The sequence below is a fragment of the Gobius niger genome (genome assembly GCF_951799975.1).
Source record: "Gobius niger genome assembly, chromosome: 7".
In the NCBI taxonomy this organism is placed as follows: domain Eukaryota; kingdom Metazoa; phylum Chordata; class Actinopteri; order Gobiiformes; family Gobiidae; genus Gobius; species Gobius niger.
The window spans coordinates 15666053-15680695 of NC_136858.1; the positions used below are offsets into that span (position 1 = coordinate 15666053).

At 43.1% G+C, this 14643-nt stretch overlaps 1 protein-coding gene across 2 annotated transcripts; it reads left to right on the forward strand.

Moving 5' to 3' along the window:
* Nucleotides 1-2378: 2378 nt before the first annotated feature.
* ptena (phosphatase and tensin homolog A) lies at nt 2379-14191 on the forward strand. 2 transcript variants are annotated; one of them, XM_079560649.1, is made up of 10 exons: nt 2379-3122; nt 7253-7337; nt 7416-7460; nt 7548-7591; nt 8818-9056; nt 9160-9301; nt 10702-10770; nt 11457-11623; nt 12303-12725; nt 13037-14188. In XM_079560649.1, the coding sequence occupies exons 1-10, from the start codon at nt 3044-3046 to the stop codon at nt 13220-13222; spliced, it is 1479 nt and encodes a 492-aa protein (XP_079416775.1). In that variant the 5' UTR covers nt 2379-3043; the 3' UTR covers nt 13223-14188. The 2 variants fall into 2 exon arrangements, with proteins under 2 accessions (XP_079416775.1, XP_079416776.1); XM_079560650.1 differs by lacking the exon at nt 10702-10770 and having other exon boundaries at nt 13037-14191.
* Nucleotides 14192-14643: the final 452 nt, after the last annotated feature.

Here is a 14643-nt window from a genome sequence, read left to right on the forward strand (position 1 = left end):
TTGGGCCGGATACTTTTCATTTTGCATTACACATAATCATTGCTAATTGTTATTTTATATGTAACTTTAAGTTGTAAAATAATGAAGCAATAAGATAAGGAGGCCGCAATGCCACAGACTTTGGGAATTACTTTTTTTTTATTCAGTCAGGGACCGTCAATAAAATAAGATAAAAAAAATAATTAAAAAAAATTGTCTCACAGTGGGAAAATTGCACCGTTGCAACAAGTATGAGTTGCATTGAACAGGTGTATGTATATGAACATACATAATACATTAAGTTGAGTGTACTTCAAGGTACAACATAAAATAAAACAACATGGTTGCGTCCATGGCCTCTAATGTGATATCTCACATGGAGGGCAGGGGCCCCCAGTCATCCATATAAATATAAATGACAGTCCTTTCAAATGGATACCACCATGCACATGTTCTTGAATATTGCAACCACTTTGGAGACCAACAGCTAGACCTTAATTCATTTGTACATTTAGAGAAGGTGGTAAAGTGCCATTTTTGTTTCATCTGAAAAAGAAATTACAGAAATTATAAACCATGTTCCCCTCATGGAACCGCCACCTTAACGTGGTGGAGGGGTTTGAGCGCCCGAATGATCCTGGGAGCTCTGTTGTCGGGGGCTTCGTGCCCCTGTTAGAGTCTGCCAGGGCAAACAGGTCCTGGGTGACGGGTCAGAGGAGCCATAAGGGGCTGGTCCAATGTGATTTGGGCAGCTCCAACAGCTTCCCCCACGACCCGTGATGACGGTATAATAATATTAATAATAACAGTAATAATAACAAAAACAATATATATATATATAAACTCTTCCTCACCCTCTGCGGGTGGTCTCTTTTTCCTCCAAGCTCGGGTCCTCGACCAGAGGCCTGGGAGCTTGAGGGTTCTGCGCAGTATCTTTGCTGCTCCTAGAATGGCACTTTTCTGGACCGAGATGTCTGATGTATTTCTGGGATCTGCTGGAGCCACTCCTCCAGTTTGGGGGTCACTGCCCCGAGTGCCCCAACGACCACGGGCACCGTGATGCCTTCACCCTCCAGGCTTTCTCCAGCTCTTCTCTGAGCCCCTAGTATTTCTCTAGTTTCTTGTGTTCCTTTTTCCTGATGTTAAAGTCGCTTGGTATTGCTATGTTGACCACAACGGCTTTTCTCTGCTCTTTGTCATAACTATTGTTGTTTTTAGAATGATTATAGCTGTAAAGGTGAATCACTCAACTATTCACTAAAAAAATACTTCTATAGCCTACATTTTTTCTTCTTTTGTTTTTGTTTTTCATTCTTGGCATTGTGCTGAAGTGCCTGTTTATTGCATTTGTTGTACTGTCACTTGTCTTGTTTTGTCCTGATCTTATTGTCAGTCAAAGTATTGTCATTGTCGTAAATGTTATTGTTTGTGTGTCTTTGTCTTCATTAGGTAATTAAATAAAGCTGTAAATATATATATATATATATATATATATATATATATATATATATATATATATTTTGGGATAATAATTAATACAATAATTGATTTACTGTTTAGCTGGACAAGCTTAATTTGTCAAGCCCAAAACGCAACATCTGAGTGAGCCCTTGCACCTGTGGAACAATAACGCCGCCTGCTGGTACAGAATGACTGAATGAATGAACACAAAATAACACCAATGCATTGTAGCCTGCGCACAGAGACCTCTTTTGTCGATTTTAAACAACGACTCTAACACAGTTGATTTTTTATTTATTTTGTGCATAAAAACTGCCAAGGTTAGGTGCAGTGGACCATTTGATGAGAATGTGTGAAAGTTCATTCTTAGATTTACAATAAACAGCAGCAGGTCTAAAAGTGAATACTGATGGTCATACTACACAAAGTCAAGCCAGCAGATCAAATAGTTAGTATTGACGTCAAAGACTTGCAATGCTATTAACAGCTTTAATTAAGTTTGGGGTTCAATAAGATTAATGAAGTTTATTCCTATCAGTCATTAAAATCTAGATTTCACAATTCTTCGAATGGTAAATAAACTGTGGGTCCAAAAAGTTTTCTTCTGTGACAGCTTAAACCGCGAAAAAGTGACATTATGTTACAAACTTCCCTAATTACACTCACACGTGATCACTTTGACAGGGAGCGTTGCACGCAGACTTACTTTATCCTTCCGCCAAAGTCACGCAATTAATCTATTTTGGAAGTCCTTGACATTTTAAAATCAAAAACAGCAAAGCAGTATCATTTTACGACTCGCTGTGTTATTTCACTAAGTGTGGGTTATTTCAAAGCTGTGAAGAATAATTAGTGAATTGGCGGAACTATTTTGTGTCAGCGGCGGGATATTTGTTCTAAAATCCCTGCCTGCGCTACCTTCTTTTTTTCCTTCGGTGGAGGCCATGATGGAAGCCTGAGCTCAGCTGCAGCGAGAGCAGCGAGAAAAAAAAAGATGATTCCCCGGGACGGACCTGTCAAATCGATCCTCGCACTGTAGTTGTATTTGTATAGTTTATATACATTTAAGGTGGAGCCTGTCACTTACCTTCGGATGTGTTCCTGGCAATCAGTCGATGACAATGTTGAATCGTTAGGAGGCTTTTGGATCGAAAAAGGGGGTAGCATTAGCTATTGTTGCTAGCTAGCTGCTGGCTAGCTGGTTAGCTAGCCCGCTAGCTCCGTCTGAGTGACTGGATACGGGTTTTGGGAACCGGCGAGTTCCCCATCCTCTCGCCGTTGAGGCTTCGATCTGGACCCTGTCTGGCATGTAGAGGGATTTTCTCGAGGACTACTGCATGTGTTTTGTACAGAGCTGCAAGACGATTCCAAGGATTGGAAAAGTCGGGCCTGCACGGGGGAGCGGAGCAGGGCCCGTCTTTATGATCCACAGGAAACCTTTCTAATCCTATCGACTGCCACTGCTAGCGTTGCTGGCTAGCTCACTTCGAGGACCTGCAAAATTGTAACTGCAGTGAGCGATTTACACACTGCGACACATTCATTTAAACTGTAAACCTTAGAAAAACTGATTTTACAATTAAATCCACAAACCATTGCAACAATGGCTGCGATTATAAAAGAAATGGTCAGCCGGAACAAAAGGAGATATCAGGAGGACGGCTTCGACCTGGACTTAACATGTATCCTTTTTATGAGCTTTTTGTCTTTCCAGATATGTGGTAAACGCAGTATTTTTATTGTGGGTTATAATTTAAACGCTAAAATGTTGTGCATTTAGCGCTGGTGCTACTTAGCTCAATGGCTAGTTGGTCAGACGGTACAGCTCTGCTGTCAGCAGCATGTTTGAAAGATGGTGGATCTGTCAAACCAGCACATACAAATGTCACAGTCATATTTTAGCTCTTAACATTTTCCGACCTTCTTTGGGATTTCTGAATGTGGGGTATGTGCAAGCACCTTTTTCAAATGCCAGTACTTGATCGCCTGGGGAGTTCTACTAAATGAAAGCTGCGTTATAATAATGTCCCAGTTTGTTTCTTTGTTTTTCTTCTTCAGATAATATACATTTTAATTGCTAAACGTAATGGTATTCGTTTTGACTTTGATACTTAAATGTATGTCATTGGTCGAGAACGACGTCCTACGCTTATCAGGACAATCCTTTATCTTGAAATATTTCAGTGTAAGCCATGTATTACTGTCCAACCTAAAAGACTGAGCGTTAGTTTTACGTGATTTACACGTAAACGTTTTAAACGAGATCCAGCCTTTGTTCATTGGCAGTTCGCGTTGTGGAAGTCTCATCTAGCCTCTATTGACGCTGATAAAAGCTGACCTGGATCCCTGGTGCATTATCACTAGCAGTAAAGTAGCGACTTATGCATATTTTGCCGGAGATAAAACCAGATTTACAGCTGTTTGCCTGATCGCGTTGAACTAAATGCAAAGCAAATGTAGGGCAGTCTGTTGAGACCGTAGCGAGTTACTTAATGTGAATTTGGATTAATGCATACATGTATATACTGCAATGTGTATCTGTGGAATATCATCTGTTATGTTGGCTTGGGGTTGAGCTTGTGTGGTAAAGTGTCATGCTGTCAGCAGCAGGTTTGTGGTCCACCGCTAAAGCTTTGACTATGAAGGCGCACGGTACGACTCCTCAAAAAGTGTCATCTGTCTATTCCGTAACCAGAGCTGCATCTGTTCAATTGTGGGCATTTTGTGTCATCCTTTTATCATTTTTGGCATAGTGTCTAAAAACAATATGGAGGTGCAGTTATGTAATGCAGTATCACAGTTCTGGGAATTGCCCTTAAAATAGCGTTGCCAGTGATCTTGTATCAGCACTGCTGTCTAAGTGCTCCGTGTATCTGGCTGCCCTCTCAGCCAGCAGCTCTGTAGCGCTCGTTTTCTTCACTCTCATACTCTAATTCTCATTCCCTCCCTTGACTTGCCCCCTTCCCTCTCCTTCTTTCCTGTTCTCCCAACCCCCTCCTTCGGTACTCTCTCTTTCTCTCTCTCTCCTGCTCTCAGTTGTGGATTTGGCTTTACACATGGAGTCGAGGCAGGATTGGCTTTAAAAGAAAAGGCGTGCCTGAAACAGCATTTTTTTCCTATTCTCCTCCTCCTTGGAGCTTCCGGCGGGGGTCCCGCATGTGCGTTTCCTCCCAGCTGCAGAAACCAAGCCCCTTACCGCTCTGGACCAAGGCTCTCCTGGGAGCACTGGAGCTTTTTAAAAATACTCCTAGACCGACTAGAATCACTCTGCTAGTAGGTCCTAGGGCCCTGTTAAAAACCTGGATTTGGTGGGAATCCAGTCCTTGAGACAGAAATCTTAAGGATCTATAGCACAGCAGTATGCAGATAGGAGCCTTGGGAAAATCTGTAGTATGTTGTTCATACTACTACTGTGAACAACATCAAGATTCACATTTGGACATTTTAAACATGTCCAGGAACATTACCATTTGAGATGAGAAACATGAGCGGCTTAACTATTACAAGAATCACATTCATTGAGAAACATGAGGGGGAGAAAACTGGAGGCCCCTTAAGACTATGTGATGTTGAACACTGGCGTTGGTAGAGGTTTGGCTCACTTTTGAAGAGGAAGCTGTTCACAACAAAGCAGTACATGGAGACTGGTGATTTTGCAAACAATACTGTACTGTGTAGTATTTCATCTTTGCGATTTGCTGAGAAAAAGGCATGAATGCTGTGATGTTAATGTGATCCCAATCAATTGCGCACTCCTACTCTTTAACATGTTTTAGTGTCTACCCCCCTGTTGTAACTTGTAACTCGCTTCTTTTAAAACAGCCACAGCTCTTCGAGGGGCGTGCATCCTAATTCTCCAAATGAAAATCACAGCTAATTAAATATTTATGTCTTCTATTTCTGATGCGGTGGCACAGGAAGCGTAACCGAAAAGGTCGCCCTTTAGTCAGTGGTTTTAAGTGTGAAATCCTGCAGCTCGTGGCGGCAGGCAGACTGGAGTTCAGGTAGGCGTTCTGCAGCTGAGCGGCTCATAACCTGTGCCAACTCAATTATTCTTTTTCCCTGAAACTTGACACTGATGTGAGACTTACAGGCTGTACGTATAGCGGCATATAACCTGTCATGACAGTTTCAATGCAGTGCTAAATACGGATGTGTCAGGCAGGTAAGCAAGATAGAGCGAGGAGGCACAGCTAACAGATTTGGTATTTTTGAACCTTTTTTCTTCTTCTAGGTTGCCCTGTAAGCTCTTATGACACTCTGATGGTGCCACCTCACTCGGGCTGCATGCTTTGGGAATGTCTTGCATTTTTGTAAAAAATGTGTGATTTTTGTTTTTAAAATTGATTTTCGGTGTGCTATCAATATGTTTTAGATATAGTATAAACTGTTAAAAATGAAAATGAACTATTAAGCATTTCAGCACATGTTGGCAGAGGTCTAAACTGGCAGCTGTAAAAAGACCTCATGCATATGGGAATATTTAGTAATTTGAAAAGGATTTTGCTAATTTCAGCGTTTCATTTTGTGATTTTGACTCTGCTGCGATTCATTGCGTTGGTCCGTCAGTTCGCTCTTGACACGTCTTTAGAAGTCAAGAAAATAAAACATCAGCTTCACAGAATCGCAGCTTGGTACAGTTCGTGCTGCGATGGCTCAGTGGCACAGTATTGGTCCACTCATGTAAACGGTGGCAGAGTTCAATCCCCGCTCCTTAGGCAAGACTCTTTACCCACTTCGCCACAAATTCACCCGCGATCGGTTATTTATGCGCGTTGTTGCTCCCGTCCCGCGCTTTTGTTCCCCGCGTACATATACCGGACCGACCAGGCCGCGCTCAAAACGAGATAAGTCCAACATTTGCCATCCTCCCAATATAACTATCCGCTCTAAAAATACACGCAGGTCAGGGGAGCGCCCACATGTGAGCAGAGCCCGAGTACTGTAGTGGTGTGTCCTCCCCGCCTGCCCCTCACAGTCAAGGCCATCTGTCACAACATGGGAACAACACACACCCATCTCCGCTCATATCGGCACATGGACACACTCAAGCCTTCACTCAAATCCACCAAAGCTGGTCTTTCTCCACTGAATCCGTCATTTGCTCTGTGAAAGTTAATCAAACAGAATAAACTCTTTTGTGACTTACGTTTTATATAATACTAATTGGTTTCAGACGCTCTTTCCTGTAGTTGAGGCCATTTCAAGTAGAGATGCTTCCGACAGCGATATTGGGGGTTTGAGTATCTGCCGATATCTGATATTAACCAATACCAAGAGACTCTTAAAAGTGGTTTGAGTGAAAAAGTGAATTATATTTCTATCAAAGTTTCTGACCCAGCTGTGATTGGTAACCATTACATTAGCATGCTCCTGCTAGCTTTAGCATGCTGTTGCTAGCTGCGGCATTTTGCGCAGCGATCAAAAATACATTTGCACAGGTTTGAAAGTTGTGTTTTTAAGGTGGTGAGAACCAAAACTGGTATTGGTTCAGTATCGGATAATTGTATTCGATGCCTGATATCGTATTTTACAGTATTGGCTCCAAAATCTGATCCCAGTATCGAATCGGTGCATCCCTAATTTCGAGGATTATTGTCCTAACTAGATTTTAATGCGAAATGTATACATGTCTTTAACCCCTAAATGGTTTGAAGTGTGCAACCAGGGAGGATAAACTGTAAGCTCAAAGTTGCCTGTTCTGTTCTGTGTTTGCTTTACGCAAAGGAGAAAAAGCCAACATGTTGCTGCAGTAATTCTAACTGTGACCATTATGCACAATGTCCCATTTCCTTGACCCCTGCCTGAACAGATATCTACCCAAACATCATTGCCATGGGATTTCCAGCCGAGAGACTGGAAGGCGTGTACAGAAATAATATAGATGATGTTGTTCGGTAAGCCGCTCATACTGGAGATATTATGTATCGCTGAGAAATTCTTTGACTAAATTCTCTTTTTGTTTTCATTCCCAGGTTTCTCGACTCGAAACACAAGAACCATTATAAAATTTACAATCTGTAAGTGGCTGTACCTAAACGGTTGTGTTTATTTACCCACTTCCTCTCAGCGATCGCTAACTCTCGCCCTGTTCTTCCCATTTTTAGCTGCGCAGAAAGACACTACGATGCTGCCAAATTTAACTGCAGAGGTAGGATTTTGGGAACATGTTTCACGCCGACACTCTTTGAGCTGCCGGAGCGTCAATACACTGTTGTTTCTGCCATGTTTCTACCATTGTGAAGGGTGAACCGTGCGAGACTGAGACGGGAGGTCATGCATTGATACGGTGATTGCTGTTGAGAAGGGTTGCACAATAAAAAGAAAGGGGGAAAAAAGCTCATTAATTACCCTATTGCTGAAGATACAAATGCAGGCGTCCTTGAATGAGTAGTAATATCTCTACAATGAATTGAACCCATCCACCTACAGCAAAAAAAAACTAGCATAATATTAAACATCTCTGCGAGACCGACCTGTAGAATGTTGAGTTATCTGACAAACCACTTGAAGCCTTGGCTCAGAACTGTTTGGGGTGATCAATGTTGACAAACCTGGCTACCTCCGTATTGATGAAGCCACTTTTGATCATGAGAACCAACCCGTATTTTTGCAAACCTTCAAAGCACGTGCTTGTAAAGGTCTCGCTTGGGGTTAAGGTTTCGCTCAAAGAGAATCGACTTTACGATGAACTGTAGTATAGCGGGTCAGATTAAACCAAATACGGCACAAATACTGCCTACAAAGAAATTCAATCTGCGTGCCATTTTCAGTGATGTTGCCCATAGATACAGATGGCATTGCGTCATAAAGGGGGCGTGGCTTCGTCAAGGGGGAAAATAGAATCTGTTGAAACACAATTTCCCAATATTTTTAGTCATTTTCTGGTGGAATATGAGCTTATCACACAAAGAAAGTCTAATGTAAATCGGGTCCATATGGATATTTTATCACCGCAGATTGTTCAGAAGAAGTGAAAAAACGGCAGTCGTAGCTAATGCTAGCTAGCCGTTAACATTAACACGATGCTAACAAAAAGCATAATGTTAGCATTGTCTGTTGTGTATTTGTGGACTGTTGAACGACCCATGTCTTTGTATCTTTATTTAGTAGAAAACTATATTCATAATTCAGCATTTGTTAAAGTAGTTTTTTTAATAATTAGAGAAAGTTTTATAGTTTTCTCAATTGTTTTCCCCTTGACTGTTTTCAAACATGACCATATATGGGCGATTCTAGAGATGCCGTCTCTATCTATACTGTAAATCTTTTTTCAATTTTGTAGTTGATATCAAGCATTTTCTGTATCTTGAAGACGATCTATTGCCCGCCTTTGCTCCGGCGCCCCGTCCCCTCACGCACTCCTTGTCTCCGCAGTTGCACAATATCCGTTCGAAGACCACAACCCGCCTCAGCTGGAGCTCATCAAGCCGTTCTGCGAAGACCTGGACCAGTGGCTGAGCGAGGACGACAATCACGTGGCGGCCATCCACTGTAAGGCAGGCAAGGGCCGCACCGGAGTCATGATCTGCGCCTACCTGCTGCACCGCGGCAAGTTCGTCGAGGCCCAGGAGGCGCTCGACTTCTACGGGGAAGTCAGGACAAGGGACAAGAAGGTAAGGGGGAAGCGCCAGTGGTTTTCAAGTATCACTACAATGATCCGTATTGTGCTGGAGAACGTCTCTTCTACTGCCGTACACTGAAACACTGTCGTTGCAGGGCGTCACAATCCCCAGCCAGCGCCGCTACGTTCACTACTACAACTACCTACTGAAGAACCAGCTGGACTACAAGCCGGTGGCGCTGCTCTTCCACAAAATGGTGTTCGAGACTCTCCCCATGTTCAGCGGGGGCACCTGCAGTGAGTCAAACTCTCATGTTTACACCCACAGCCATACGCGCAGAGCCTGCAACGCACCCGCACTTCAGGAGGACAAGATGGGCGCTCGTACAGCTAGCACAGGTTTTTTACTGATCGCCTTCTCGTCAAGTCAAAGAATGGCGACTCGAAATGGAGCTCATTTGGAAGTACGAGCAGCTCAAAAACCCGCCCCGGCTCCCAAAAAAAAAAATGGAATATCAGGCGCAAGTTGACAGCAGTTATTAGAGTTTAGAATACTCAAATTAAAATGTTATGCTTCAAATGTTTTATTTTATTTAGTGAGACTAGAGCGGCTTTTCTAGGTAGCAGGACTGTTGAGCTGCATTGCCCCAAGGGAAAAAGAATGCTTGGCAGAGATGTTTTTTACTCATGGGTTTCAATCACGTGACCCTTCCTGCTGTGAACGCCATTTTAAGGACTTTTGGTTGTTCAAAATATAGAATTTTGTGCTTTTGAATAGACTGCTTTTCATGGAGCAAGCGGAGGAAGGTGACTGAGTACTTGTTTGTTGTTTGCTGTAAATTGCAAAGAAAGTCTAGTAACATTTGTGAATTTTGAGCTCTTCCTCTGCTTGCTCTGTAAATCAGTGCGCAGGAGCTGCCCTACCCGGAATAGCTTTCATTTGGGTTTTCTCCTTTTAAACTACAGCCTGAATTGTGTTTAGCAGGTAGATGTCTGTCTGTTAGTGCAGCACAGCAGCTTTCTCTAGCTCTGGCCGTGCTCTTCCTGTCTCTGAACTGTTGTAACTGTCAAAAAAAAAAAGTGCCTGCTCCTCTTTCTGTGCCTTCTTCAGTCTTTAACACCCCACTGTACTCAACAGCACGCGCTCTATTGATCCTTCCCTTTTTTCTTTTTTTTTTCTCTGTTGAAAAAAAAAGAAAAGAAAATGAGGCCCTATTCTGAGTTTGAATCTTTCTTTTTTTTTTTGTCCTCCCCACACACAAAACATGACACCTTTACCGTACCACCAGGGAGTATCTTATGATAGTGACTAGGTAAACCAATGGGTTGCTTTCACATGACTTGGCCTATAGAAGTGTAGGCGAGAGCTACTTTGGGCAAACGGACGATACGGAAACAAATGGTCCAGTTTGTCCATTTCCCACATTGTCATAGAAATACCCGACTTGGGACGCAGCCTTTTTTGGCGACGCATTTCAATTTGTGTGAAAGTCAAAAGGTCTGCATCGTCAAGTCCACCCCCCACCCCCCTGTCTTTTCCCTCCTTCCCCTTCCTGACTGCGGCCGCCGTTTTGAGCTGTAATGTGTGTAATGTGCGCTGTTCGAATGTGTCCACGCGTGTGTCCTTTGCCCGCCCGCACTCTCTCTCACACTCTCTTTCTCAGCCCTTGTGATAACCTCCTCTCTCTCTCTCTAAGGGGACAGTACCGTTAAAAACAGGAGCGAGCCGACCCCACAGGGCTTCAAGAAAGGGAATTGGCATTGGGGTAAATGAGACTTTCCTCCATTTTTGATATTTCACTTTTTGTTTGTTTGTTTTGTTTTTTTGGTTATTATTTTGTGGCCCCAGAGATCCAGCAGGCAGGAGCTATAACAGGAAGACCGAATCCCAACACGCCCCCCCCCCCCCCCTGTTCCCCAAGTTTAAAGTTTTACGGTTTCTTCGAACCAAATCAGAATAGGGTCCTGTGTCTCTGGTTCTGGGTCATTTTGTGGTCTCACTAACTTTCTTTCCTTTCTGCTGATAATTTTGAAACAGCGGGGTTTAGAAAGTATTCACGCTCTTATTTATATATTATGTGTGAGTCTGATACACAAATATCAGCGAATGACTCCCCAATTATGACTGGACTTGTATTTGAGTGGGCTAAATGTGCTTATTCTGCTAGAAAATGTCTAAAAATTGTGATTCCCCAAAAGTTTAAACAGGTTTTTGCCCCCTAGTCTGAATACTTAAATTAAGATTTAGATTTTTCTTTTATGGTTTTAGTATCAGACTGCTACATAATAGAACATTGAAATAAGATGTCTGAATCTTTTCCAAACCATTTGTACTGTTGACTGCTCCATTCGAAGTTGCTGTAATAACAAAGCCGTCCTCTCCTCGCTCCTCGGCCCTTCATCTCCTTTCCCTCCTCCTCCGTCCCGCCCTCACCCCTCGCGCTTTACACAGACCCCCAGTTCGTGGTGTACCAGCTGAAGGTGAAGATCCACACGTCGAACCCTGCTCACACACGGCGCGAGGACAAGCACATGTTCTTCGAGTTCCCTCAGCCGCTGCCCGTCTGCGGAGACATCAAGGTGGAGTTCTTCCATAAGCAGAACAAGATGATGAAGAAGGTGGGTCACGCTGCCTTCTTTGGGACGGTCATCACAAATGTGTACAAGTTTACTGAGAAATGACTCGCATCAAGCCACCTTTTTGAAGTAACTAGTCACTTCTGGCTAAATATCTTTACTGTAATTTAGAAGGTAGCTGTTAGGCAGGATAAACAGGTGCTCATCAAGATCTGAGGGCCAGAACGTACTATATTAAAATTAAAAGGATCGAGGCACTCCGTATTCTTCAAATATTTATTTGGACGCCAACGCGTTTTGTGTCCGAGTCTTCATCAGGGCACATATTCACACAGGTGCATGATGATTAAGACTGTTAATCATGTGTCTCCCTTAGACTCGATTATTTGAGTCTAAAAGAGTCACATGATTAAGAGTCTTAAATACAGAGGGCCTCAATCCTCCCCTTTTTATTTGATCATATTTTACAGTAATATTTTGAGCAAAAATATCAAGGACAGCCTTCTTCCCTCTTCTGTGAAAAAACTTCTCTTCTCCTTCTCTCCGCAAATATAAAAATCTCATCAAAAGTGTTTCCTACAGTACTGTTCACGGCCTGAGAATCTTTAAAAGGCTTTACCACCAGTGTGTGAAGTGAACAAATGATGCAATGCGGTTTATAGATCAATTGTGTTATAATGTAATATCTAATCATTTGACTTGTATTCTACTTGTTTCACAGGACAAAATGTTCCACTTTTGGGTGAACACGTTCTTCATCCCGGGGCCGGACGAGGAGAAGAAGCGCGAGGAGAACGGGTCGGTGGTGAACGACATGGACTGTCAGCTGCAGCAGCAGCAGCAGCCGCCTGCGCAGCAGCAGCCGCCGGGCCCTCTGACCAACGCCGAACAGCGGCGTGACAGCACTAGGGAACCAGAGAGGGTGTGGGACAGAGACAGAGAAAGGGAGCGGGACAGGGACAGGGACAGCGCCAGAGATGGCACCAGGAAACCCGAGAAGGAGCGCGTGTGGGACACCCGAGAGAGGGAGTGGGAGAGGGAGCGTGACAGAGAGCGCGACTACCTCATCCTCACGCTCACCAAGAACGACCTGGACAAGGCCAACAAAGATAAAGCTAACCGCTACTTCTCTCCAAACTTCAAGGTGTGTATGGCTTTAACAGCATTACATTAAAAACATAGTCAGATTTGCGCTTTGGATAAATTGTAGATTTCTAATGAACATGCAATTAATCCATTGATGTACTTGCTGCTGCCCAATTTTATGTCTTTTAAATGACAAATCTTGAAGCATTTTGGGCAGTATTTTTAACCAAAGCCCAGCAAAATCATATAAGGGTTAAAAGGGTTAATTTACATGTAAATGTACATTTTAAAAGGTTGACAGATGCTGTATTGTTCTGACGTAATGGCTGACCCTAACTTTGGTGTCTGTGATCTCCTTCTGACCTGCAGGTGAAGTTGTACTTTACGAAAACGGTGGAGGAGCCCTCGAATTCGGAGGCGAGCACCTCCACATCAGTGACCCCGGACGTTAGCGACAATGAGCCAGACCATTACAGATACTCTGACACCACTGACTCTGATCCGGAAAATGAACCTTTTGATGAAGAGCACCACACACAGATAACAAAAGTGTGAACTCTTTTAACAGGAAGAAGAATTGATCCACCTAAAAAAGGAGAAAACTTGAATATAAACTCTACAGAAGAAGCTTGTCTCTTCCCTCCCCCAGACGGCAATAGAATATCATCATGTCAAATGCCAACTTTAGGGAAAAAAGATAAATATCTCGACCAATATATTTTTTATTTTCTTTTTTCTTTGGCACAGCCATGTACCATGTGCGAGGTATTGACACTGTTGCCCCGTGGAAAAGGTGCTGTAGCTTCAATGTGTTTATATATATATACATACACATATGTATATACATATATATACATGCATATATAAACAAACTTTGTGTCAAAGACAATGGAAAGAGTACCACAATCAGGAGACGGGAGTTGAAGTGTGGGAGAAGTTGGAATGATATAGTAGGACTATGCTGCTCCTTCTCCTGTCTAAACCAAGGCCAGTGCTGCAGTCACTTTGTTTCTCTCCCTCTCTCCTCCTCTTTTTCTCTCCTCCCTCCATCCTTCTCCTTTACTGTGAATGCTTCTTGTGCTCTTTGCAGGCTGTCTCACGTGACTTTTGGCCTATGTGCAGTGCAAACTGCATGCGGGCAGTGGGTTGGGGGTGGGCGGGATTGACTGTGATGTCTAAGCATTGCCATTCCCCACTGTTTAAATTATGCAGGCGCAACCCATAATGTAATTGTTAATGTTTTTTTTTAAACTAAATAAAATAAAATATAATACACAAAACAGCAGGGAGACAAGTGTTTGCAATAATGTTGACACTACATTTAAAGGACAATGGTGATTTGCATGTACTGGAATTGGCGTTCCATCCCTAATAAATGTATGCAATGTTGTCTTTTCTTAAGCAGCAGCTCTCGGATGGTTTTGTGCGTGGGGTTCCCCAGTGCTTTGACTCATCTTTGGAAATGACGTCACATGTCTTATGTAATCTTAGCGGCTCATGCTGGATAAAAATTCACATTAAATTGGAAATATGCTGTTGCCATCAAGCAGTCAAGTCAGTGCTGATATGTCATCTTTTGCAGAGCTACACTGCAACTGTCGTCTCGAGCTGCAATTTCACCAAATGTACTTGCTTTAATAATTCACACCATGAACATGCGAGTCTCCAAGTCTGTACATAAGTGCTTAAGCGTGGGGGTGGGGAGGGACTTCTTTTTTTTTTCCTGAAGTTTAGCTGTAAAGGTCACGACTGAAAATAGCGGGTGGGACGAGGGCTGGGGAAGTGATGAAGGGCTTATTACGAGGGTTCAGTTAAGGCCGAGAAGCCCACTTGAAAACAAATAACACTGACTGAACCACTGTCTGAGAAGCTACTTCATCACCATTTTGATTTGGCTCTGGCTTTCACAGGGCGAGACCACTTCCTAACGTATCGGTGACAACGGTGCCTTTCGTTTTACAAAGGTATTAGAACAT

Excerpts from the sequence above, each read along its gene's own strand:
- ptena (XM_079560649.1), top strand. The coding sequence starts at position 3,044 with ATGGCTGCGATTATAAAAGAAATGGTCAGCCGGAACAAAAGGAGATAT. Across the intron at positions 9,302-10,701 it reads GTTCAGCGGGGGCACCTGCA|GGGACAGTACCGTTAAAAAC; the intron begins GTGAGTCAAACT and ends TCTCTCTCTAAG. Across the intron at positions 10,771-11,456 it reads GAAAGGGAATTGGCATTGGG|ACCCCCAGTTCGTGGTGTAC; the intron begins GTAAATGAGACT and ends CGCTTTACACAG.